Source organism: Haliotis rufescens, unplaced genomic scaffold, assembly GCF_023055435.1.
Source record: "Haliotis rufescens isolate VD_foot unplaced genomic scaffold, xgHalRufe1.0.p SCAF_8, whole genome shotgun sequence".
NCBI lineage: Eukaryota > Metazoa > Mollusca > Gastropoda > Lepetellida > Haliotidae > Haliotis > Haliotis rufescens.
In genome coordinates this window covers 5,712,020-5,736,174 of record NW_025964372.1, presented here as the reverse complement: position 1 = coordinate 5,736,174, position 24,155 = coordinate 5,712,020, and the positions used below count along the sequence as shown (strand labels likewise).

The window sequence follows — 24,155 nt, the reverse complement described above, 5'->3', positions numbered from 1 at the left end:
TATAGCTTGAATATTGGTGAGTGTGGCGTTAACAACAAACAAACCGAATCAGGTTTGAAGAGCGGTCATATAATATAATGAATGTTGCCTTGAACATGACTGGATCGTATTTCACGATTAGATTCGAATGTCCCATACGTACCACATCTTTGGAACAATAACAACTAAAATATAGTGTACCCCATATAGCTTATTTCACGGGGTCATTTTTCTATCAACACCGACCTGAAGTGTGCACGGTTTGAACACAGCAGACGTGTAACGACCAGTTTCAGTGTGACATCATTACGAGAAATTCAAGATTTTTGTCTCAGCCTTTTCAGGTAGCGTACCCCGTAAAACTCTGTGGACGTCTGCCTATTTGATCTGAACGACACACATGTGATTCGACATCCTGTTACATTTATTTTGTATCTCCTCGTTATTAAGCGTCCATGATTCTCTATTTCGTAATGGGTGTATGCACGGACGTATATACGTCTTTGGTGTATGCTACTCGACTCAATATCTGGGCAAATGGGCTTGACTAGTCTAGTTAGGCATTGGACTTTTAACATGTTTAAGCGAAATTCATGCATATTCATGTACCAAACCACTAGGGCTGGGTCGGATGGGTACTGAGTAGGACCCGGGTACCCACAGGACTACCCGGACCCGTGATTAGTCACTTGATATATTGTTTAATGACAAAAATTATCTAGAACTCTATGGTTATACTACAAGTCATTCATGTTCGCATTTCTTTCTGACTATGCAGCCATTCCTTCTGATTTTTCATATGGTTGAATAAAGATATAACTTAATTCAACTTCAGTGTATGAATGACCAGATTTTTTAATACTTATATATATATATATATATATATATATATATATATATATATATATATATTGTAAACCATTGATCGTGTTGTCTGGCCAAGACTTCGTGAATTCTTTCTATCAGGGGTTGTCTGTCCCTGCATGGCTTAAATGTAGCTTATACCTCGTCATAACGTCTTAACAGATTCGTCATTGACCTAGAATATTGCTGACGACTGCGTAAGACAATATTTACCCACTCGCTGCTGTGTCTGGTTCACACTCTGCTGTGTCTGGTTCACACTCTGCTGTGTCTGGTTCACACTCTGTTGTGGAAAGAACATGAAGTGAGAGAAATATAGCGGCAATGTTGTAGTTAAACACTCACTTTAAGATATTCCAGGTATATCGATATCATACAAAAGTGTTTGAAAATATCCAGAAAAGAACAAAGCTCTGACCTTTCTGCATGTATGCGCAGACAAATAATTAATTGTTCTTCATAATTTAGGTGATGCAGTATGACATCAACGCTACTAAAAGGAACAATCCTAGGTTCTCCAGAAGATATCATCTGCAGGCTGTGCAAACAGCCGTTCTCCTCCCCAAAACTTCTGACGTGTCTCCATTCGTTCTGCCAGCTTTGTATTGAAGAACGTCTTACAACCGAGGGCGGAGAACATGTCTTCCAATGTCCTCTGTGCAAGCATCAAACACGATTACAGACGAAATCAGCGAGCTCCCTAGCAACAAGCTTCTATGTACTCGGGCGTCAAAGGGTATATGCTTGTCGCACGTCAAACGCATCAGGCTGCGTGGTTTGTTCGCTGAAAGGCGACTTTTCTGACTCAACTCACCATTGTTTGGATTGTGGCGACACACTTTGTAAAACATGTTCCACGGGACATAACTCTTCAACTCTTACTGCAACACATCGAGTGGTCTCCCTTGATGAGCTCAAGGAGGGTCACTACGACAGACATCTGTTACAGAGAGAGGAATGGATTTGTGAAAAACATTTCGAGGGTTTGGCGATTTTCTGTCAGACATGTTCTGGGGCATTGTGTGTTCAATGTGTCATTGCTGAACACACGGAACACCAGTTCGAGACTGTGGGTGAGACTGTCGAAAAGAGACGTCAGTCCATGAAGCAGGCACTGACAATGGTGGTAGCCACGTCTTCCAATATCCAGACCTCTGCCAACACACTACAAGCAGAGATAGATCAGTTGAACAAAGAGGAAGAGATATTTGTAAGTGACCTGACTTCATCAGTTGAGGCAGTGATGGAGAAGATCGGGGGGAAGAGTTCTGAGGTGTTGGAGAAGGGCAGGAGAAGTTTTGAGGACGGGAGGATGAAGAGACAAAGGATGCTGGAGTTGATGAATTCGGAGTCTGAAAGGAGGGAGGAGATTGCCAGAGTGTGTCGACAGGTGGAAGACGGTGATGATCTGACTCTCCTTTTGATGTGCAAAACCCTCGAAGAAGGGTTGAAAGGGGTTACGAAGTTTAAACAGTTCACAAAGGCAGTTGATAATGTGTCTGCCAGAGAACCTCTGACAAAGTTCAATATGGACATCTCCTTACCACTTGATACTGAATTCTTGACATTGGCTGAAATATCCGTGACAGGCGACCACTTGCCTTTATCCAGCCCAATGCCTAATGTTAACGTTTCTCGCACTCTTGGATCAGCCAAAGAAAGTGATGACCTACCAAACTCTGACTTCAAGCGCTTGACATCCAATTTACCCGGAGCGGGTTCTGGCAAGGTTGAGACAAGGACTCCTTCACGCAGGGCTGTTAGTGAACCATCAGAACACCGTCAACAAACAGATGTCGAACATCCACAGACCAGTAAACCCGCAGTGACAGGTCACAAAGGACATGTCCATGAAAGCAGTCCTGTCCTTCCTTCAGTCCTGGAACAGGAGCTGGTGGTGGACACAACCAGTGAGGAAGGAAGTGAGAAGAACGATGGAGTTGAGGAGGTTGATCAAGAGACACAGTACATGCTATACAAACGTCAGTTCAGTGTTCACATAGGAACAGACCGTTCGCAGACAATGTTGTCCTGCATGGCTCTACGTCCTAATGGAACCCTCCAAGTTCTAGACGAACCCAATACAAAATTAAAAGTCTTTCAAACCAATGGTCAGTTTGTATATTCAGTTTTACAAAAAGGAAAATGTCAGTTGTTTAAACAGTTTGTGCATTTTGGCGATGGCGACATGATTTTTGCTATTTATGAAAACAACCTGTTGATCTTAACACGTCATTTAAAGATTGTGTCTGAACAGCTGCTGATGCAAAAACAGGACATGGTTTGTGAACCTATTGTGGCTAACTTTGGTGAGCACATTCTTATCGGTAATCTGCCACACAGGGAGATGAGAGTGATGACTACATCAGGGAAGGTGATCAGAAAGTGGTCCAGTCAGGTCACCGGCGTGATGGCGTCACTGAGACACGTGGCAGACGATGCGGTCATCTCCTGCACATGGGAAGGAAAAGGTGCCGTATGTCTGGAGTCTGAGGCAGATGGTTGTCTGCTTAAAATCAATGGACGAAAACGGAATGGCATGAAGTGGCGACCATCACACGCAATCTTCGGCATAAAGGGTCAAACGATTGTGTCTGATATGCACAGGAATGACATCTTGATTTTCTCTCCTCGGGGAAAAGCTTTGTGCGTTGTTGACACGTTACAGAACCATTTGTCGCAACCCAACTGTTTGCTGTTAGGGGATGGTGGAAATGTGTATGTTTCGTGTAAAGATGGAGTGATAGCGGTGTATGAATTACAGTAAAACTACTGTATCCTTTAAAAGGTGCAAGATTGAATTGCCATATTTTTGCATTCCTTGAATGCTATTATTTATGTTGAATTGAAAAATAATTTTCAAAATATGTGAAAATATAACACAACAGGGAAACAAAATGGTTTGTCTGGTCAGATTCAATTGTTCACTTGGCTGGAATCTTGATGAGCATGTCGTTAAACAACATGCAGTCAAACACTGGCCGTGGCTATTACACGGATGTTTCGCGCTTCCACGATATAACGCTTATCACAGCATGTGTTCTCAAACTTTCTGTTTTGTAGCCTTAATATGGACAATAGGTTGATTTATGTCTTTGACACAGATTCACGAGTTTCCTGACATTTTCTAAATACAAAGAGCTGATGTTTAAACATTCTTTGACTTCCGTTTCTCTAGACTTTCCTTGTGGCTCATTGTTACTATTGTCGCTGATTGAACACGTGGGCTTATATGATTATACATGAGTATATGTCATGCCTATATATTATTATAGGTGATCATGCCTGAGCATACATGGGTATAGGTCAATATACATGAGTATAGGTGTTTATACGCGAGTATAGGTGATAATACATGAGTATATGCATTATTATAGGTGATTATACCTCAGTATACATGAGTACAGGTGATTATACACACGTATAGGTCATTATACACGAGTGTAGGTCATTATACCTGAGTAATGGTGATTATACCTGATCATAGGTCATTATACCTGAGCCTACAATAGTATAGATGATTATATACATGGTTTCATAAAGCGAGTGTCAGCATGTTCTTGTTTCCCGAGCGAGACAACATTCAATTCGTAACATCCATGCGACACAAACACACTGATGTATGTTTTCGTTTTAAAATATCTGGTTCTACTCGTGTCAAGTGCTGCACAGCGCTGTAATCCCAATCAGCTGTAGACATACAAGAGATCAAACGTTCACGAGATAACTGCGGCTAGACATTACAACATTCAAAATAGAAATTACCGTACGTCTTTGAAAAACAACCCTGGTCAGAAGCCGACAAACCGAAAGATATATCTGAAGCGAAAACAAATTCTCAACCAAAGTAAAACTTTTTAATTGATCTCACCAACTTTTGAATCAAACTGGTGAAAAAATTATGAAAACGCCTCTGTTACGACGTAAATTGTAATAAAAAGGTAAATTGTAATAATTTTGACGTAAATTGTAATAACAACGTAAATTGTAATCAAATTTGACGTAAATTGTAATACGCAATTTGTAATAAAAATTGACGTAAATTGTAATAATCTCAACTTGCGGTAAAATGTAATAACTTTTCACGTAAATTGTAATAACCTTATAAGTTTAGTGTCAAAGGCGTTAAATGACTAGAACCTATCCTTGTCAGGGTTGGTACAGGGTTTATCGTACAATTGTCATTAAAGTATGGGTGTGGGGGAGGATTGAGGTCGTTATCGTACATTGTTGTATAATTATATGTATATATAAACGCATTGGAATTTCATTTCTATGGTTGTCTAGAAGAGGATTAATTACTAGAATGAACTTAGTTTTCTTATTTATTTTAGAAATACTCTGTGTTTTGTACTTAATTGTAATATATCCTATTGACGATTTTCATCATAATTGTTCACATTTCACCTAATGGAATCATATTTCAATTGGTAAAGTAGGTAGTAATATACACAATGGAATAATTATAACGTAACAAACTTACACAAACATATTGATGTGTAAATGTGGAAAGTCTGAATTTTACTGACTGAAGCAAATTTTTTTATTTTGCAACTGTATATTTGTACATATTTGATGCGGAGAGGGGTTTACTAAGTTGCAAAAACTTGTCCCCAATACAATTCTCATTTTGTTCTGTGAATAAAATATGTTTAAGCTAAACTAAACTAGCAAATGGATGACGTGTCATTCTGCAGTAGTCTGTGTGCAAGCTGATTTATACATGTTCATGTACATAATATCAATTTATTATTATTCAAGTTTCAATTTTGTTAACGTTGCTCGGAGGATGTAGAGCAAATAATGACAATGTCCTGGGCGATGTACATGTAGGTATGTGAACCCGCAAGGACTACCTTTAGTTTATCGATTATTTTACGTGCAGCTTGTGTCATGTCTGTATTGTTAGAATGATACTCTAGCAACTGTACACATCGAAATTTATGACTGAAAAATCCATCCTCGGGTTAAAAATGATGGATTACATTAGGTACGTCTATTCGACAAATAGGTTAATTGATTTATCATCCAATAGTAGCTTAGCTAGGAGTGCATTGCAATAACATTGAGTTACGAGTTAACGAAGAGAGCTCTGTGCAACCGGACCCTGAAATTATGTCGATTTGCATTGGAGGTTTACTTAATTTGATAAGGAGCACATGACCGTTTCCTTGAAACAAACGAGACAATTCAATCGTATTTACACATTATATTTTGACGAAGAATTCAAATACAACAAATGAGTGACAGATCTCCTGTGCAATGTCAAAGGAAAAAAAGCAGTCGTCAGCAAATGCAGCATAGATTTCCCATGCATGGGAAAGGAGAATACTTAATAAATAACGTTATATACAATGTTTTTATTAATATCAAAAGAGGGGCGTGGATATTCTTTACCCTCATTGCATATACTATTAGATATTGTGTATTCTCGATCTCTGTGAACTTCTCACAGATAAGGAAATGATAATAAATAAATGCAAACCATGTTAACTTAATATGCAATATTTGTAGCAATGTATGATTTACATATGGATCATTAATATAACATGAAATATTTCCTTTCATAGGAAGAAGTATATTTAAAGAAATAAATGAATAAATGTAACTGTCTGGATTCGTTTCATATGTCATGAAGAACTAACAACAACTTACTGACAACTTTTGCTGGGATAATAACTCCTTGCCCCAACAACAAAAATAGAATCCATCATGATAACGGCACGAAATCATAATTCAAAGCATACACAAATAATATCCGGTATCTTCGGGCATGTCTTGTTGAGTTTCAAAGAGCATCATAATGTATAATAAATTTGTTGCAATCAATTATTGATGAAATATATCTGTTTTGATCAAAATTGAAAGTATGGAAAATCTACAATGAAAAGGGTTTTGTCACTTGCGTAAATATTCTCTTTGACCTTATACGAAGAGTATTCTAAGATCATTAAACTCGGCAATCGTTTGTGGATTGCGCCAAGCAACCTTGATACCAAATTTGGTACCTCACGTATAATGCGGTACATAACTTTCGAAACAGATAATTACGTTTTTCATAAGTTATCACTAATTTGTAACATATATACGGACAAAAATTACCTCAGAGGATAATCTTCTCTGGGGGTTTAAGAGCTAGGATTAAAATAATTCCAACTAACATCAAGCACTGTATTGAAATTACAACATACTTTGTTAAAATTCTGATGAAAAGACTAGTAACTATCTAAGAAACCAAATCATACTGTTGCTGCGATACTTGGGCCTCATCATCATAGACACACAAACACAAACATACACACACACACACACACATACGCACGCACGCACGCACACACACACATACACACACACGCACATATACATTCACACATACACACGCACACACATACACAGAGATACAGACACAAACACGTGTAGCACACTACATACCCATTCAAACACACACATACACACACGCACATACACACACACACATTCACACATACACACGCTCACACACAGATACAGGCACAAACACGTGTTGCACACACTACATACACATACAAAAACACCCCCACACAAACACTATATGTATGTATGTATGTATGTATGTATGTATGTATGTATGTATGTATGTATGTATGTATGTACGTATGTATGTGTGTGTGTGTGTGTGTGTGTGCGCGCGCATGCAGGTGTGTATGTAATGACAGTAAATGTGAGCTCCATGTCATTGGTATCACATATATGACTGCACTTCTACATACTCTAGATGACAGTATCATGTACGTAGATGGAAGTATGTAAGTGGATGATAGTATCTAGTGTTTTCATCCACCAACGACTGTCGAGTTTAATTATCTTCAAGTACGTTTCAAGGTCGAAGAGAAAATTTACTTTAGTGACAAACATATATTCATTATAAATTTTCAATTCCTTTCTATTTGGATACAAGCAGATATATTTCAGCAATTGATTGCAAGAAATTTATGATTATTCGTATACTCTTTGAAACTGTACAAGAGTTATCCGAAGATACCGGATGTTATTTGTGTATGCACGGGATCTGTCAACTCATTTGTTGTATTTGAATTCTTCGTCAAAATAAAATGAATTGTATAAATATGATTAAATTCCCTCGTTTGTTTCAAGAAAATAATCATGTACTCCTTATCAACTCGTATAGCGTTTCCACTGCAAATCGACACACTGGTTGACCAGCCTGTGTTTGTACCCTTCGTCATCACTCCTTCAGTCGTGTCGAACTGGTCAACGTACTGTTGAAGCAAGCCATGCAAAAAAAATCTTGAATAGCCTTATAAGAGAAATGAACAATATGTCACAATTAAGTTATTTGTCGAATATACGGTTGTGTAACCCATCATTTTGAACCCGAGGATGGATCTTTCAGTCATTTAAATTTATCGATGTTGATACCACCCTTTAATGACGATTGTACGATAAAGCCTATAGCTCAACTGACAAAGATCATTTCTAGTCAGTTGGCGTCTTGGACAGTGCGGTAGTAAGGTTATTACAATTTACGCAAGAATTTATTACATTTTACCGCAAGTAGAGATTATTACAATTTACGTCAATTTTTATTACAATTTGCGTATTACATTTTACGTCAAATTTGATTACAATTTACGTTGTTATTACAATTTACGTCAAAATGATTACAATTTGCTGCAAGTATTACAATTTACCTTTTTATTACAATTTACGTCGTAACAGCCTCTCAACAAGTAACCGCATAAACTAGTGAGTGAGTGAGTTTGGGTTTAACACCGCTTTTAACAGTACTCCAGTTATATCGCGGCGTGGCATCTTAATGTGGGAGGAAAGCTCGAGGTGATGCAGGTCTCTGACGTTTACCATTTCGGTGAAACCCACGAGCACGGGTATGGTGCTGACAAACCTAGAAACATCATCGGAGCTAACAGGGATTCGAACCCACAATCATAGGTTCTCATTCTCATCTTGCCTGAGACACATTCTCAGCACATTCTCATCCTACCTGAGACACATTCTCAGCACATTCTCATCTTACCTGAGACACATTCTCAGCGAATTCTCATCCTACCTGAGACACATTCTCAGCACATTCTCATCCTACCTGAGACACATTCTCAGCACATTCTCATCCTACCTGAGACTCATTCTCAGCACATTCTCATCTTACCTGAGACACATGCTCATCCTACCTGGGACACATTCTCACCTTACCTGGGGCACATTCTCATCTTACCTGAGACACATTCTCAGCACATTCTCATCCTACCTGAGACACATTCTCAGCGAATTCTCATCCTACCTGAGACACATTCTCAGCACATTCTCATCCTACCTGAGACACATTCTCAGCACATTCTCATCCTACCTGAGACACATTCTCATCCTACCTGAGAAACATTCTCAGCACATTCTCATCCTACCTGAGACACATTCTCAGCACATTCTCATCCTACCTGAGACACATTCTCATCCTACCTGAGACACATTCTCAGCACATTCTCATCCTACCTGAGACACATTCTCATCCTACCTGAGACAAATTCTCAGCACATTCTCATCCTACCTGAGACACATTCTCAGCACATTCTCATCCTACCTGAGACACATTCTCAGCACATTCTCATCCTACCTGAGAAACATTCTCAGTACATTCTCATCCTACCTGAGACACATTCTCAGCACATTCTCATCCTACCTGAGACACATTCTCAGCACATTCTCATCCTACCTGAGACTCATTCTCAGCACATTCTCATCCTACCTGAGACACATTCTCAGCGAATTCTCATCCTACCTGAGACACATTCTCATCCTACCTGAGACAAATTCTCAGCACATTCTCATCCTACCTGAGACACATTCTCAGCACATTCTCGTCATACATGAGACACATTCACTGCTGGATTAAAAAGATTTTATAACTTTGTTAAGAAGATATTGTTGTATGACCTTGATTTTGACACTATAGACACGAGCACAAATGTGTGTATATTGTTTGGATAGATAGACAAATAGATAGATAGATAGATAGATAGATAAAGATGCAGGGGTTTAATCAGGTGGTGTCTAAATTACTTTAGTTAATGAACATATGTCTTAGCTAGATTCTTTTTACGAAGAACATTATTATAAAGACATTATTATAAAGACATTACTCTTCTGTGTTTCCGTATCTTAGATATGGACAGATAGACGATGGATACAAACGTCACGACATAGTCACTTAAAGCGTCAGTTCAGGTGAGCTAAAAGTCGGTCTAACATTCATGTCACAGTACACCATGTTTACACATCCTAACAACGCTTGATAGCAGGGCAATTTATCACTGATATTGTACTGATATTAGATATAGGGTGTGTCGAAAGAAGCCCATATGCATGTGACATGGATTTGTATCATATTCACAAGCAGTCAGCATTTTGGATGTGTATCATATTCACATGCAGGCAGCAGTTAAACCCGGTTTAACCTGAATAGTGTACTTACGTATTATTCATATTCACGTTTTCCCTTACGAAATTATCCCTAGAAGTAAATAATATGATAGACTATATAACATTACTTGTCATCTTGTCGGCTGATATCTTGTTGACCGACATATACATTGACAACATGCATATTTTCGTCGTTTTGAATATCATTTTTCAGTCGCTTAGGTTTGCCACAGTAGTCTTCCTATCCGAATTGTGAACAGCCTCTGTCAAAAGAAATAATTATTCATTTTTTCTATTTTTGTAAGACAACAATCTGTACCAGAATAATTTGAAAAAAATGTCCCCTAGGGGCTCAAGCAGCGCAAGTCCCAACCCAACAGGATGTATATATACCAGATACCCTGCTACTGCTGCTGTGGCCAACGTATTGAAGAAACCCAACAGGATGTCTATATACCAGATACCCTGCTACTGCTGCTGTGGCCAACGCATTGAAGAAACCCAACAGGATGTCTATATACCAGATACCCTGCTACTGCTGCTGTGGCCACCGCATTGAAGAAACCCAACAGGATGTCTATATACCAGATACCCTGCTACTGCTGCTGTGGCCAACGCATTGAAGAAACCCAACAGGATGTCTATATACCAGATACCCTGCTACTGCTGCTGTCGCCACCGCATTGAAGAAAATCAACAGGATGTCTATATACCAGATACCCTGCTACTGCTGCTGTGGCCAACGTATTGAAGAAACCCAACAGGATGTCTATATACCAGATACCCTGCTACTGCTGCTGTCGCCACCGCATTGAAGAAACCCTCAGACCCCTCAACACCAGACTCAAGGAGCATCAGACCTCTATCAACAAACTAGACCTCAAATCCGCTATTTCCGAACACATCCTCAAGAACCAAGACCATAACATCATGTGGGAAGTCTTGTTGGTACTCCGAAACGTTGTGTTCCTAATAATAAAGAAGTTTACATCCATAAATTCTCTTCCTTATGTGTATCACTTCTAAATGCCTTTCACAGATTTATGCTTCGGACTGTTGAAAAAATTAAAATGCTTGCTACAAAAATTACATTGTTACAAGGTTTTTTTCTTAACCTTTCTTCTCCAACCTGTTACCAACTGATGCAGGTCTGGAACCCACAATCATAGGATCCTGGCATGAGTAAGGGACGCAACTGTGCACAGCGATTTGCGGCGCCTCAGATGAGTGGATCAACCTTGCTTCCTGCTTATATTGAAAGTCATTGTTTGTCATCACTGATTTTCAGTGATCCTTTCACATAATTTCCACTGCCATTTTTCCCTTTACGTCCAATGGTGAGTGAGTGAGTGAGTGAGTGAGTTGGGTTTAACGCCGCTTTTAACAGTATTACAGTTATATCGCGGCGTGTTAGCTTAATATGGGAGGAAAGCCCGATGTGATGCAGGTCTCAGACGTTTACCACTTCTGTGAGACCCACGAGCACGGTTATGGTGCTGACAAACCTAGAAACATCATCGAGGCGAACTGGGATTCGAACACGTCCAAATGAATCTGTTTCAATGGATAATCGAGACTGATTCTCTGGCAGTGACGTTTAATTGTTTGTTGAGCAGATTGTAAATAATACAAAGCACATATGATTTTACATCGTTTTATTTTACCGACAAATACAAGTAAAATATGCTTAATGTTCTTAATGTGGTCATTTACAGGGAATGGACGCCTCACATATATTTCTTTAAAACCTGAAGCTAGTGTGTTCCTTCTCAAGTTGTTCATGTGCTTTGTTTGTTTGTTGTTCTCGCCTCAGTCAGCAATATTCAACAATATCACGACAATCTGTAAATAAGCGGATCTGAGCGAGACAAACCAGTGGTTGATATTATGACGCCCAACGCCAACAGAGTAGGATGTCACACAATCAACCCAGTCACCGACCCGGACGGACACTGACCACACGATCCAATTTAGTCGCTTCTTGAGCAAGCAATAGAGTTCTATGGGTCTATTCCAAACCGGCTTCCATGAAGGACATTAAGAAGATCCATCTACTGTTTGGAAATTTGATGTAGTCCTGCTGTACAGATACGTCTTATTTTAATTTGAAACCGAGTGCTTTATCTACTCAACAGTGGTACATCAAATTTCTGATTTACTGTAGATTTACGGTAGATTTACTGTAGACTTACTGTAGATTTGCTGGGAATGAGCCTGATGGGACAACGTGATGTCCAATGGAACTGGACTGAACAGCCCTTTTTCAGGCTGCAGACGAGACGGCTATTTTCCCACCCGTCAATTTCAAGATTTCACAGCATTCAACGCCAGCGTGTGGAATAATGTGACTATCGTGGCCCATAAACAGTGGTTCGTGTATGATTTGCTTAATTGTGCGTGTTCTGAAATGATTTCATCAAGTTAGATAAGTTTGTATGATCAAGTGCCTGTGCTGTAACTTCAGTGATGGTTTTCGTGGCCTTTCAAAGGGAGTAGTGTTTTCTGACGGACTTTCAAATCCCCAACTCACGAGTCCTGACGGTGGTGGTTGACTGAGATGGCAATGAATACTTATCACAAAAGAGCTTTGTGAACAGCATGGTGTCATGAATAAAGTTTTTTTAAACACTTTTTTTATAATGTTATATTTTACTTTCATTGTCGGTTGTTTCAATGAGGAAATTGCCTGTTCGCCATCGAACATAGTTTCATAAACATTATCATGTGTATGCAAAAGATGTGCCCTCGTCTTGTAATCTCACAATCGAAGCAGTCGGGGATGGAACGTCATCGCCAAAAACATCCGATCCCAAGCTACTGTATTTCTTCTTTTACACGCTAGGCCGTGTATTAATTTCAGGAGAGCCGTTGACCCAGCGTGAATTAGGGACCAGGACCCGGTTGTATCAAACTTTAATGACGCATTAACGTGTCATTAAACCTTCATTCACTAATGTATCATTAAATCCAGTTGTACTAACGTTTTAACGACGTCGTGGTGTCATTAGCGCGTCATTAACTTAATGAAGGTTCTGGGGCATCATTAGCGTGTCATTAAAAACAAACATGGCAAGGAATTGTGGGAAATATTTAGGGGAAACACCGAATTTAATGACAGGTTAATGAAGACACTTACATTAAGGCATCATTAGATAATGATATGCTAATAAACGTTTGATACAACCGATTTTAATGATGCCATTAACTAATGGTGCAATAAGCATTTAATGTATCATTAGGGTGTAATGTAGCCATTAGTTAATGAGGCTTTGATACAACCGGGTCCAGGCTTGTATTTGAGATCCAGCATATAGTAGAGGAAAAGTCGATACTGGTTAGTTCTTATCGGTGATCGGCATCCCTATCACGATATGTAGATTATCGATGTTTTCATACGCACATAAACTGTGTGAAAAGCCTAATATATATTTAGCAGGTATCTGTAGCAAAAAGGAAAACTCTTTTTAACCCATCAGAATCAAGCATTCTTCAATGTCAGGGGTCATATGGGTCAGGCATTGTGTGTCAACATCCTTGTAGTTGTACATTTATTTGTCTATATTTTCCAAATCACAAATAATATTTGTTCCCCTATATAATTAATGTTGGGTCATGATTTGTCAATATTATGAGGTGAGCGTTTTGGGTAACATATTTCAGGGCTGTATCTATTTTACCATTCTGTCCTGTATTGCAACCGTTCATAGCCTCATGTTCACGTTCTACCTGCATGGTTAAATATATCAAAAACAAACAGATGCGGTTGATTTCCTGACACAAACAGTCTGTTTGATGATATGGCCAAACACCGAGGTGACACCAGATCATCACTCAATGTTGAATGAATGCACAGCTGTTCACCCCCAGCGTTAAACACGTGGATCTGATTCTGTCTGGGATCAGCAACATACAGGTTATTCCTCTTATCCATGCATGTGCCCTCTGGATACCACTCTGTGGCATTTGGAGGTCTGAAGGTTCGGGCAAGGGTTCCATTCTTTTTAACCTGGAAGACGGCACCTGGTTGGTTCAAGGAGCTGATCAGAAAGTCGTCCTCGTTACTGAGAGATATAGCAGCTATAGGGCCATCGACAGGAGCTTGTTGGGTTGTGATCATTTGGCCATCTGTGTTGTAAAGCAACAGCAAGTTGCCTGGGAGATTTCCAACCAAGAACTGTGTGGAGGCATGCCTGCAAAGAACTACATGTTTGCTGCCTGTTGTTCTGAGCATCACTGATCGTAGACACTTAAGAATCCTATCAGTGATATAGATCGTTGATCCACAAATGTACACAACACAGTCATCCAAACAGGCAATTGTGTGAGCGGGCAAATCATCAGTAAGTGGTGTATTTTTGTGGTTCATATCAGTTAAAGTTCCACATGTAGTCATCGCCCTTATTTTCTTATTGGCATTGTCTGCAATAACAAGTTTGTCATTTAAGATTCCCAATGACTTTATTTCTGGATCTCGGGTGTCTTTGGTAACTTTTAATTTACAAATATTCATTTTCTTTAAGGTAACTGATCTGATAGAATTACTTCCGTCTTCAACAGATACAGCAGAACGGAGGTGTTGGTTTGCTTCTGGTATCACTTTTGAGGTAACTACACTTCCGGGGACCTTCTGTTTTTTATCAAAAGATTGTGCAGATGCACCAGAGCTGTCTAACCCCGAAGGTCCAAACCTATCTCCTGTCATAGGTCTAAATGTCTTCATTGATTCTGAAGAATCCCTTTTCATACAGTCGGAGGTCATCGTTGCATCTGAGATATTTCCATTCCTGCATTCGGAGGTCATCAGTGAATCGGAGGTATGTCCATACCTGCATTCTGACGTCATCGGTGAATCGGAGGTATCTCTATCCATAGGTTCGGTCATCAGGGAATCCGGGGTAACTTCTTGCCTGATGGCATTCTGTACAAAGATTTCCACATTTGTTGAATCCTCAAGCTTCAAGATCATGCTATTGAGTGGACCCTCAGATGGATGTCCAGAAGAACAACACCTTGATGAAAGGGCTTTCCCAGCCTCACCTACTATCATCAAAGACTCGGTCAACTTGTACCCACTGTAGTCTTCCTGCTGAAAGGTTTCGCTATCGTCTGTCATACAGCCTGATGCTGTACCATCTTCTGCAGAACCCTCGGCGACAAGGTTCTCATTCCTACACAAAACATCAGTGATAAATCCAGATTTCAGAGGGACATCACATCTACCATCAAACACAGGCATTTTCAGTTTAGGAGCAAAGACATCAATGGCATCTTGTAATTGCTTACTTTCTGTGAAACATTTCTCAAGGTCATTGTGAAGAATGAGAACTGCCACATTCTGCCCCGATCTTAAACTAAGTTTGTAAGAGACAACAGTTTTGGGCACAGATTTGACATCTGCTCTAAATAAGTGTTTACCGTACTTGTGAGTTTAAGCTGCTTGTCACATAATTTTGAAAGCTTTTTTACAGCTTCTTGCTTCTGTTTTAGAATTATATCCACAGCTGTCTGTGTCTTGTTCCTGATACTTCTTAGCGCAGCGTCTTGTATTGAAGAAATATCACGCTCCAGGTTCCTGAACCTTTCCAACTTAGGAATTGCAGATTCAGTCATATATGTGCTAAGCTTTTGTGATCGCTCTTCCAATTTCGTTGCACAGTTCTGCGCAGCCTCATCCAAGGTAAGAATCTCATGACCTTTATGTTGAAATAAAAAACACAACTCACAAATTGGAATGACACAGGACTGACAGAAGTATGCATAAGCCCATCCCCTATGATTGGCATCACCACAAGGAAAGCTTCTTTTCTTTGCCTCGACAACATGTTTCCCAGTTTTCACATCTCTAATGGCCACGACCTTGTGTGAGTATGTGGCGCTTGATGCTTGGTGCCCTGCCTGACACACACCACACAGAACATCGCCACAGTCAACACACTGGTGGGTCACGTCATTGCGCTGGTTGTGTAGGCAGCAAACGCTGCAATATTCAGGCTCGGGTTTAAGTAACGGGTCTTCTAACGTACGAGAGGCACTACCAATACATGTATTTAACAGTGATCGCAGACTGTCCATTTCGTCAGAGCATTGTGTGTTTTTTTCACACACAGGACAGTAGATGTGTTTATCCACGCTGAATGTTTGATGGACTTCAAGACACTTTCGGCAAACTGTGTGGTAAAAGGCTAGAGGAACGGGTTCTGGTGTCTTCTCCTTGCAGTTGGTACAGTAAAACACATTGGACACTTTGTCTGTTGAGGCAAGCATCGCCATTGTGGCCACCTTCAATTATGCCCTAAAAAAGAGGAGAATTTGAACTGTTACATTGTTTGTCAGCACTGAAAGGTCTTGTACATTTCGAATCAATGGGTATTCCGGGGCAGAGTAGGCCCCTTGTACCTCCTGCTTGTGGGATAATCTAATGAATGGTGGTTAAAACTGAGACTTGATTGTCATTGGCGTCCTTTCAACCACGGGTTTGCCTGAAACGTGCCCATTCATTTCTTTACAGGAAGCCATGAAAAGGCTGGACTATTGCTGACTGTTGTTCAATACATTTATTACCTCACTTGCCTCAAAATGGAGCGCGGGTGTACTTACATTGCCAAGATCGGATACTTGTTTGACTCTGAAATATCGTCTTTTTTTAAACAGAAAACAGCACCAAGACTCTGTAGCTCTCAAAGTATGGATGTTCTAGGTAAGGCAATCTTATGCGAAGTTAGGGAAGTGTGGGTGTTAAATGGCTGTGTGATTTCTTCTTTTTAAGTAAAATGAATCCTTTTAGCTTTAAAGTGTTAAAGCCCATTTCACCTCACCTTTTAACTGTAAAGAACATTAATATGGTAGCATTCTCGTAAAGAATCATCTCATTTGTAATAGCAATCTCTGAGCTGAAAGATTTTCTTAGTTAGCAGCATCATCAACATTAGCCCAGATTAGTGCTACATTTTCAACAAAATAATATCTCTCACCATTTTAGTTTCTGAGAAGATGATACTTTATTATGATCCACGATTAATGAAATCTGTTTCAGTCTGAAAAGAGTGACATCATCCTTGCCCTGTGGCTTCTTTTTTGCTGTAGTGTCACGAATGAATCTGAAAACATGTGTGTTGTTGCCCCTGATATCCATGTAAGATCGGTTGCGGTAGCCTGGTGGTTGAAGCATTTGCTCATCACGACAAAGTTGTTTCCCACGACAGTGTTTACCTACATGGGCACAATGTGTGAAGCCCATGTCTGGTTTTCCCCGCCATGATATTGCAGGAATATTGCTAAAAGCGGTCTAAATCCATACTCACTCACTCACTCATGTCCATGTTACAGATCTCAAGACCGTGTGAGATCTGAGGTGAAGAGTCTTTATATGTTTTTATACTTTTATTTTGTGTTCATTTTTCTTCAAAAGAAATACTTCAACGCCGTGGTGAAATATGAGCACAAGAGTCTTCCAAAAATTGAAAGGTCGTCCCTTCAGCCAGTTCGGAGAAGAAATTGAAAGTTAATGGATGAATGGACTGTCCTGGTGAGCTAACAAAAAGATAAGTCCAAAATTGTGCTGTGGACATATATTATGGATAACAATCAAATGTGTCTGGAACAAAAGTACCACCATCCTCTGTTGTTTCAAACAGAATGTTTACAAACGACAAAAGACCGCGGACTCTTGAAAATGAAATTTGAAGCAACATTTAGCGGACAAATTTCGACGATGAAAAGTAATCGAGTAAACATGTGCTTCACAGATCAATTACCATACCTGATATATGCGACACTAATCACATCGATAAACATCATATTGATTAATTTATTTCATGACATACCCTGCCTGCAACAATAACGCTCTCTACCACTGCTGACAGGTTTTTGTCAGTTTCTAAGACTTTGTTTGTCATCATATACAAAAACACTGTATCATTTCTTTCAACCGACTGCGATTTAAAAAAAAATTTAACTTCCCACCCGAAACGATTTGATGAAGAAATCTGGTACATAAAAAAAACAAAGTTTAAAGAGAGGGGTACTTAAGGTGATATCATACCCGATGTCGGGTCGATTATATATCAATATATCAATATGGAATATTATCAAACACATTAGTGTGTTGGGGTCATTTGAGTAAATCCACTGTCACTGAGCTTCACTACTGTGGGTCTCTATACAATGGTTAAGGCGAAGATGACTCTAGTAGCATTTGAAACCCGGCTTTAATTGTTCCATATCACTCTAAAATGAGAAGATAACGTCATTTGTAAATTATTCGTGACAAATGATGTAATTCGTTCAATACCTTTCAAGGGTATACTTCTTTCAGTCCCCCTAGCTACCTCCTGGGGACGAATTGAGTTTTCTTACTAAACATGTCTTTCAGTTTTTCAATGAAGATCGCTTTTATTTAGAACATATGTATTATAATGAGCAATATCATTCTGACCTTTAAATTACACAGACTTGATAGATATCGTTACAGCATACAGTAAAGTATATATTTAAAGTCTTGTGTAAGAAATAGTAAACATTACATACCTGTGGGTCTAATTGTGCTCATTTATCCAACATGTATGGCATGCACATTTTCCCATCTCTGTTTGTAATCCGTTCAAAATGGCGGGTTTAATTTAGATCTGCCGTTCAGCGATTTCCTAGGTTTAGTGGTAGCGAGAAGTAAGATCTGATTTTAATGATATTGGTCTTTTACCAGCTGATCTCACTTTTTCTCTGTGCAACGATGAAAATTTCTATAAATTAGCGACGGATACAGGTTTTTAAAACTCGCCCACCAACATTGTGTAAACGTCATACATCCCACCTAACCTGTGTACTGATAGCAGCTGCACATCGACCAACCATACCTACAGTAGCGCACTATAACAACGTTATGTCATTGTGACCCGATGTGCGCCACGTTCTTACCTCGATATAACGCTCGTCTGCGGATGAATCTGTTTCTTTTGTTTCCAAATGACAGTGTAGAAGCTACGTGTGTGACAACTACGATGGTAGTGTTGTGCAGAACAACAATAACATGAATGCAAATCCTCCTTAAATTCTTATATGCCCGCGAATTCAATAATTCTAGGAAAGACACACTTTCCTTGAACAGCCACTTGAACAGGTCGAAACACGATGCGGAGTGTAGATTTTTAATATAAAACGTCACCGTCACAGAATATTCAGTCTCGGTTATCCGCCGAAACAGATCCTTTGGGTGTAAACGGTAAAATAACTTAACTGAGACAATTAAAAGAACACATCACTGAATGACAACCCCAAATAAGGACAAAAATACTAAAAGGTGAACTGCTAAATAATAAAACGAAATATGCGTTACTGAAGCGTTTGAATGTTTTTTCTTTGGAAGATGGCAATATCAATTATTAATATTTATTTTAGGCTATTGTTGATTTAAGTTTTAAGTTTTTCTTCCTCCTGTTACCAACTGATGCAGGTCTGGGACTCGAACCCACAATCATAGGATCCTGGCATGTGTAAGGGATGCAACTGTGCACAGCGATTTTCCGCCTCAGATGACGGAGCCAATCATGCCTATTCACGTAAAATAGAAAGCATTGTTTGTCGAGCAGATTGTTTTATTTAGTAAACGAAAAATCAAAGTAAAATATGTTTATTGTTCGAAATGTGGTCATGTATAAGGCATGTACGCCTCGCAAACATTTACTTGCAACCTGGAGCTGGTGTGTTGCTTCTTACGCTGTTCATGTGGTTAGTTTGTTTGCTGCTCTCGCCTCTATTTATTCTCGTTGATATTATGACCGACGTCCCACGACATCGGAGTAGGATGACACACAATCAACCCAGTCACCGACCCAAACAGAGCCTGACCCTACGACCCAATTACGTCGCACCTGAAGCAACAATAGGTCTGAAGGTTCGGGCAAGGGTTCCATTCTTTTTAACCTGGAAGACGGCACCTGGTTGGTTCAAAGAGCTGACCAGACGGTCGTCCTCGGTGCTGAGAGAGATAGCAGGGTCATCGACAGGAGCTTGTTGGGTTGTGATCATTTGGCCATCTGTGTTGTAAAGCAACAGCAAGTTGCCTGGAAGATTTCCAAGAACTGTGTGGAGGCATGCCTGCAAAGAACTACATGTTTGCTGCCTGTTGTTCTGAGCATCACTGATCGTAGACACTGGCTGTTTCCTGGTCCAGCTAGGATCATGTAAGGAGTCTGGCTGTACCCTGGTCCAGCTGACATCTTGTCTTGAGTCTCAATGTTTCCTGGTCTAACTGACATGGTGTCTGGAGTCCCACTGTTCCCTGGTCTAACAGACATGGTGTCTGGAGTCCAACTGTTCCCTGGTCTAACTGACATCTTGTCTGGAGTCCCACTGTTCCCTGGTATAACTGACATCTTATCTTGAGTCTCGATGTTCCCTGGTCTAACTGACATGGTGTCTGGAGCCCCACTGTTCCCTGGTCTAACTGACATCTTGCCTGGAATCTCACTGTTCCCTGGTCTAACTGACATGGTGTCTGGAGTCCCAATGTTCCCTGGTCTAACTGACATGGTGTCTGGAGTCAGACTGTTCCCTGGTCTAACTGACACCTTGTCTGGAGTCTCACTGTTCCCTGGTCTAACTGACATGGTGTCTGGAGTCCCACAGTTCCCTTGTCTAACTGACATGGTGTCTGGAGTCAGACTGTTCCCTGGTCTAACTGACATCTTGTCTGGAGTCCCACTGTTCCCTGGTCTAACTGACATCTTATCTTGAGTCTCGATGTTTCCTGGTCTAACTGACATGGTGTCTGGAGTCCCACTGTTCCCTGGTCTAACTGACACCTTGTCTGGAGTCCCACTGTTCCCTGGTCTAACTGACATCTTATCTTGAGTCTCGATGTTTCCTGGTCTAACTGACATGGTGTCTGGAGTCCCACTGTTCCCTGGTCTAACTGACATCTTGTCTGGAGTCCCACTGTTCCCTGGTCTAACTGACATGGTGTCTGGAGTCCCACTGTTCCCTGGTCTAACTGACATGGTGTCTAGAGTCAGACTGTTCCCTGGTCTAACTGACATGGTGTCTGGAGTCCCACTGTTCCCTAGTCTAACTGACATCTTGTCTGGAGTCCCACTGTTCCCTGGTCTAACTGACATGGTGTCTAGAGTCCCACTGTTCCCTGGTCTAACTGACATGGTGTCTAGAGTCCCACTGTTCCCTGGTCTAACTGACATCTTATCTTGAGTCTCAATGTTTCCTGGTCTAACTGACATGGTGTCTGGAGTCCCACTGTTTCCTGGTCTAACTGACATCTTATCTTGAGTCTCGATGTTTCCTGGTCTAAGTGACATTTTGTTTGGAGTCCCACTGTTCCCTGGTCTAACTGACATGGTGTCTGGAGTCCCACTGTTCCCTGGTCTAACTGACATGGTGTCTGGAGTCAGACTGTTCCCTGGTCTAACTGACATGGTGTCTAGAGTCCCACTGTTCCCTGGTATAACTGACATGGTGTCTAGAGTCCCACTGTTCCCTGGTCTAACTGACATCTTATCTTGAGTCCCACTGTTTCCTGGTCTAACTGACATCTTATCTTGAGTCCCACTGTTTCCTGGTCTAACTAACATCTTATCTTGAGTCTCACTGTTTCCTGGTCTAACTGACATGGTGTCTGGAGTCCCACTGTTCCCTTGTCTAACTGACATGGTGTCTGGAGTCAGACTGTTCCCTGGTCTAACTGACACCTTGTCTGGAGTCTCACTGTTCCCTGGTCTAACTGACATGGTGTCTGGAGTCCCATGGTTCCCTGGTCTAACTGACATAGTGTCTGGAGTCAGACTGTTCCTGGTCTAACTGACACCTTGTCTGCAGTCCCACTGTTCCCTGGTCTAACTGACATCTTGTCTGGAGTCCCACTGTTCCCTGGTCTAACTGACATCTTGTCTTGAGTCTCGATGTTTCCTGGTCTAACTGACATGGTGTCTGGAGTCCCACTGTTTCCTGGTCTAACTGACATCTTATCTTGAGTCTCGATGTTTCCTGGTCTAAGTGACATTTTGTTTGGAGTCCCACTGTTCCCTGGTCTAACTGACATCTTGTCTGGAGTCCCACTGTTCCCTGGTCTAACTGACATGGTGTCTGGAGTCTAGCTGTTCCCTGGTCTAACTGACATCTTATCTTGAGTCTCGATGTTTCCTGGTCTAACTGACATGGTGTCTGGAGTCCCACTGTTCCCTGGTCTAACTGACATCTTGCCTGGAGCCCTACTGTTCCCTGGTCTAACTGACATTTTTTCTTGAGTCTCGATGTTCCCTGGTCTAACTGACATGGTGTCTGTAGTCCCACTGTTCCCTGGTCTAACTGACATATTGTCTGGGGTCCCACTGTTCCCTGGTCTAACTGACATCTTATCTTGAGTCTCGATGTTTCCTGGTCTAACTGACATGGTGTCTGGAGTCCCACTGTTCCCTGGTCTAACTGACATGGTGTCTGGAGTCTCACTGTTCCCTGGTCTAACTGACATCTTGTCTGGAGTCCCACTGTTCCCTGGTCTAACTGACATCTTCCCTGGAGCCCTACTGTTCCCTGGTCTAACTGACATCTTGCCTGGAGTCCCACTGTTCCCTGGTCTAACTGACATCTTATCTTGAGTCCCACTGTTCCCTGGTCTAACTGACATGGTGTCTGGAGTCAGACTGTTCCCTGGTCTAACTGACATGGTGTCTGGAGTCTGGCTGTTCCCTGGTCTAACTGACATGGTGTCTGGAGTCAGACTGTTCACTGGTCTAACTGACATGGTGTCTGGAGTCCCATGGTTCCCTAATCTAACTGACATCTTGTCTGGAGTCCCACTGTTCCCTGGTCTAACTGACATCTTATCTTGAGTCTCGATGTTTCCTGGTCTAAGTGACATCTTGTCTGGAGTCCCACAGTTCCCTTGTCTAACTGACATGGTGTCTGGAGTCAGACTGTTCCCTGGTCTAACTGACACCTTGTCTGGAGTCCCACTGTTCCCTGGTCTAACTGACATCTTGTCTGGAGTCCCACTGTTCCCTGGTCTAACTGACATCTTATCTTGAGTCTCACTGTTTCCTGGTCTAACTGACATGGTGTCTGGAGTCCCACTGTTCCCTGGTCTAACTGACATGGTGTCTGGAGTCCCACTGTTCCCTGGTCTAACTGACATGGTGTCTGGAGTCCCACTGTTCCCTGGTCTAACTGACATGGTGTCTGGAGTCAGACTGTTCCCTGGTCTAACTGACATGGTGTCTAGAGTCCCACTGTTCCCTGGTCTAACTGACATCTTATCTTGAGTCTCGATGTTTCCTGGTCTAAGTGACATCTTGTCTGGAGTCCCACTGTTTCCTGGTCTAACTGACAACTTATCTTGAGTCCCACTGTTTCCTGGTCTAACTAACATCTTATCTTGAGTCTCACTGTTTCCTGGTCTAACTGACATCTTGTCTGGAGTCCCACTGTTCCCTGGTCTAACTGACATCTTGCCTGGAGCCCTACTGTTCCCTGGTCTAACTGACATCTTGCCTGGAGTCCCACTGTTCCCTGGTCTAACTGACATCTTATCTTGAGTCCCACTGTTCCCTGGTCTAACTGACATGGTGTCTGGAGTCTGGCTGTTCCCTGGTCTAACTGACATCTTATCTTGAGTCTCGATGTTTCCTGGTCTAACTGACATGGTGTCTGGAGTCCCACTGTTCCCTGGTCTAACTGACATCTTGCCTGGAGTCCCACTGTTCCCTGGTCTAACTGACATCTTGCCTGGAGCCCTACTGTTCCCTGGTCTAACTGACATCTTGCCTGGAGTCCCACTGTTCCCTGGTCTAACTGACATCTTATCTTGAGTCCCACTGTTCCCTGGTCTAACTGACATGGTGTCTGGAGTCTGGCTGTTCCCTGGTCTAACTGAC

The 24,155-nt window shown here is 41.2% G+C and overlaps 3 protein-coding genes and 1 long non-coding RNA gene across 5 annotated transcripts; 1 reads left to right on the top strand and 3 right to left on the bottom strand.

The window, feature by feature from the left end:
- Positions 1-221: 221 nt before the first annotated feature.
- On the top strand, positions 222-4,837 carry LOC124119948 (E3 ubiquitin-protein ligase TRIM56-like). The gene is made up of 2 exons (XM_046482651.2): positions 222-323; positions 1,312-4,837. The coding sequence occupies exon 2, from the start codon at positions 1,322-1,324 to the stop codon at positions 3,608-3,610; it is 2,289 nt and encodes a 762-aa protein (XP_046338607.2). The 5' UTR covers positions 222-323; positions 1,312-1,321; the 3' UTR covers positions 3,611-4,837.
- Positions 4,838-11,918: 7,081 nt separating this feature from the next.
- LOC125371646 lies at positions 11,919-15,648 on the bottom strand. The gene has a single exon (XM_048389985.1). The coding sequence runs from the start codon at positions 15,512-15,514 to the stop codon at positions 13,994-13,996; it is 1,521 nt and encodes a 506-aa protein (XP_048245942.1). The 5' UTR covers positions 15,515-15,648; the 3' UTR covers positions 11,919-13,993.
- LOC124119951 (E3 ubiquitin-protein ligase TRIM56-like) lies at positions 15,625-19,583 on the bottom strand. Of its 2 annotated transcripts, none has more exons than XM_048389987.1 (2): positions 19,192-19,583; positions 15,625-16,570 (listed from the first exon to the last, which is right to left on the bottom strand). In XM_048389987.1, exon 2 carries the CDS (start codon positions 16,546-16,548, stop codon positions 15,625-15,627), a length of 924 nt encoding a protein of 307 aa, XP_048245944.1. In that variant the 5' UTR covers positions 16,549-16,570; positions 19,192-19,583. The 2 variants fall into 2 exon arrangements, with proteins under 2 accessions (XP_048245944.1, XP_046338611.2); XM_046482655.2 differs by lacking the exon at positions 19,192-19,583 and adding an exon at positions 18,805-19,115.
- Positions 19,584-22,172: 2,589 nt separating this feature from the next.
- On the bottom strand, positions 22,173-23,254 carry LOC125377079. Its single transcript, XR_007219449.1, has 2 exons — positions 23,222-23,254; positions 22,173-22,480 (listed from the first exon to the last, which is right to left on the bottom strand). It is a non-coding gene; the product is annotated as an uncharacterized LOC125377079 (long non-coding RNA).
- Between the last annotated feature and the right edge of the window lie 901 nt (positions 23,255-24,155).

Bases quoted from the DNA above. Each gene is read 5' to 3' on its own strand.
- LOC124119948 (XM_046482651.2), top strand. From the start codon at position 1,322: ATGACATCAACGCTACTAAAAGGAACAATCCTAGGTTCTCCAGAAGAT.
- LOC125371646 (XM_048389985.1), bottom strand. From the start codon at position 15,514: ATGCCTGTGTTTGATGGTAGATGTGATGTCCCTCTGAAATCTGGATTT.
- LOC124119951 (XM_048389987.1), bottom strand. From the start codon at position 16,548: ATGGCGATGCTTGCCTCAACAGACAAAGTGTCCAATGTGTTTTACTGT.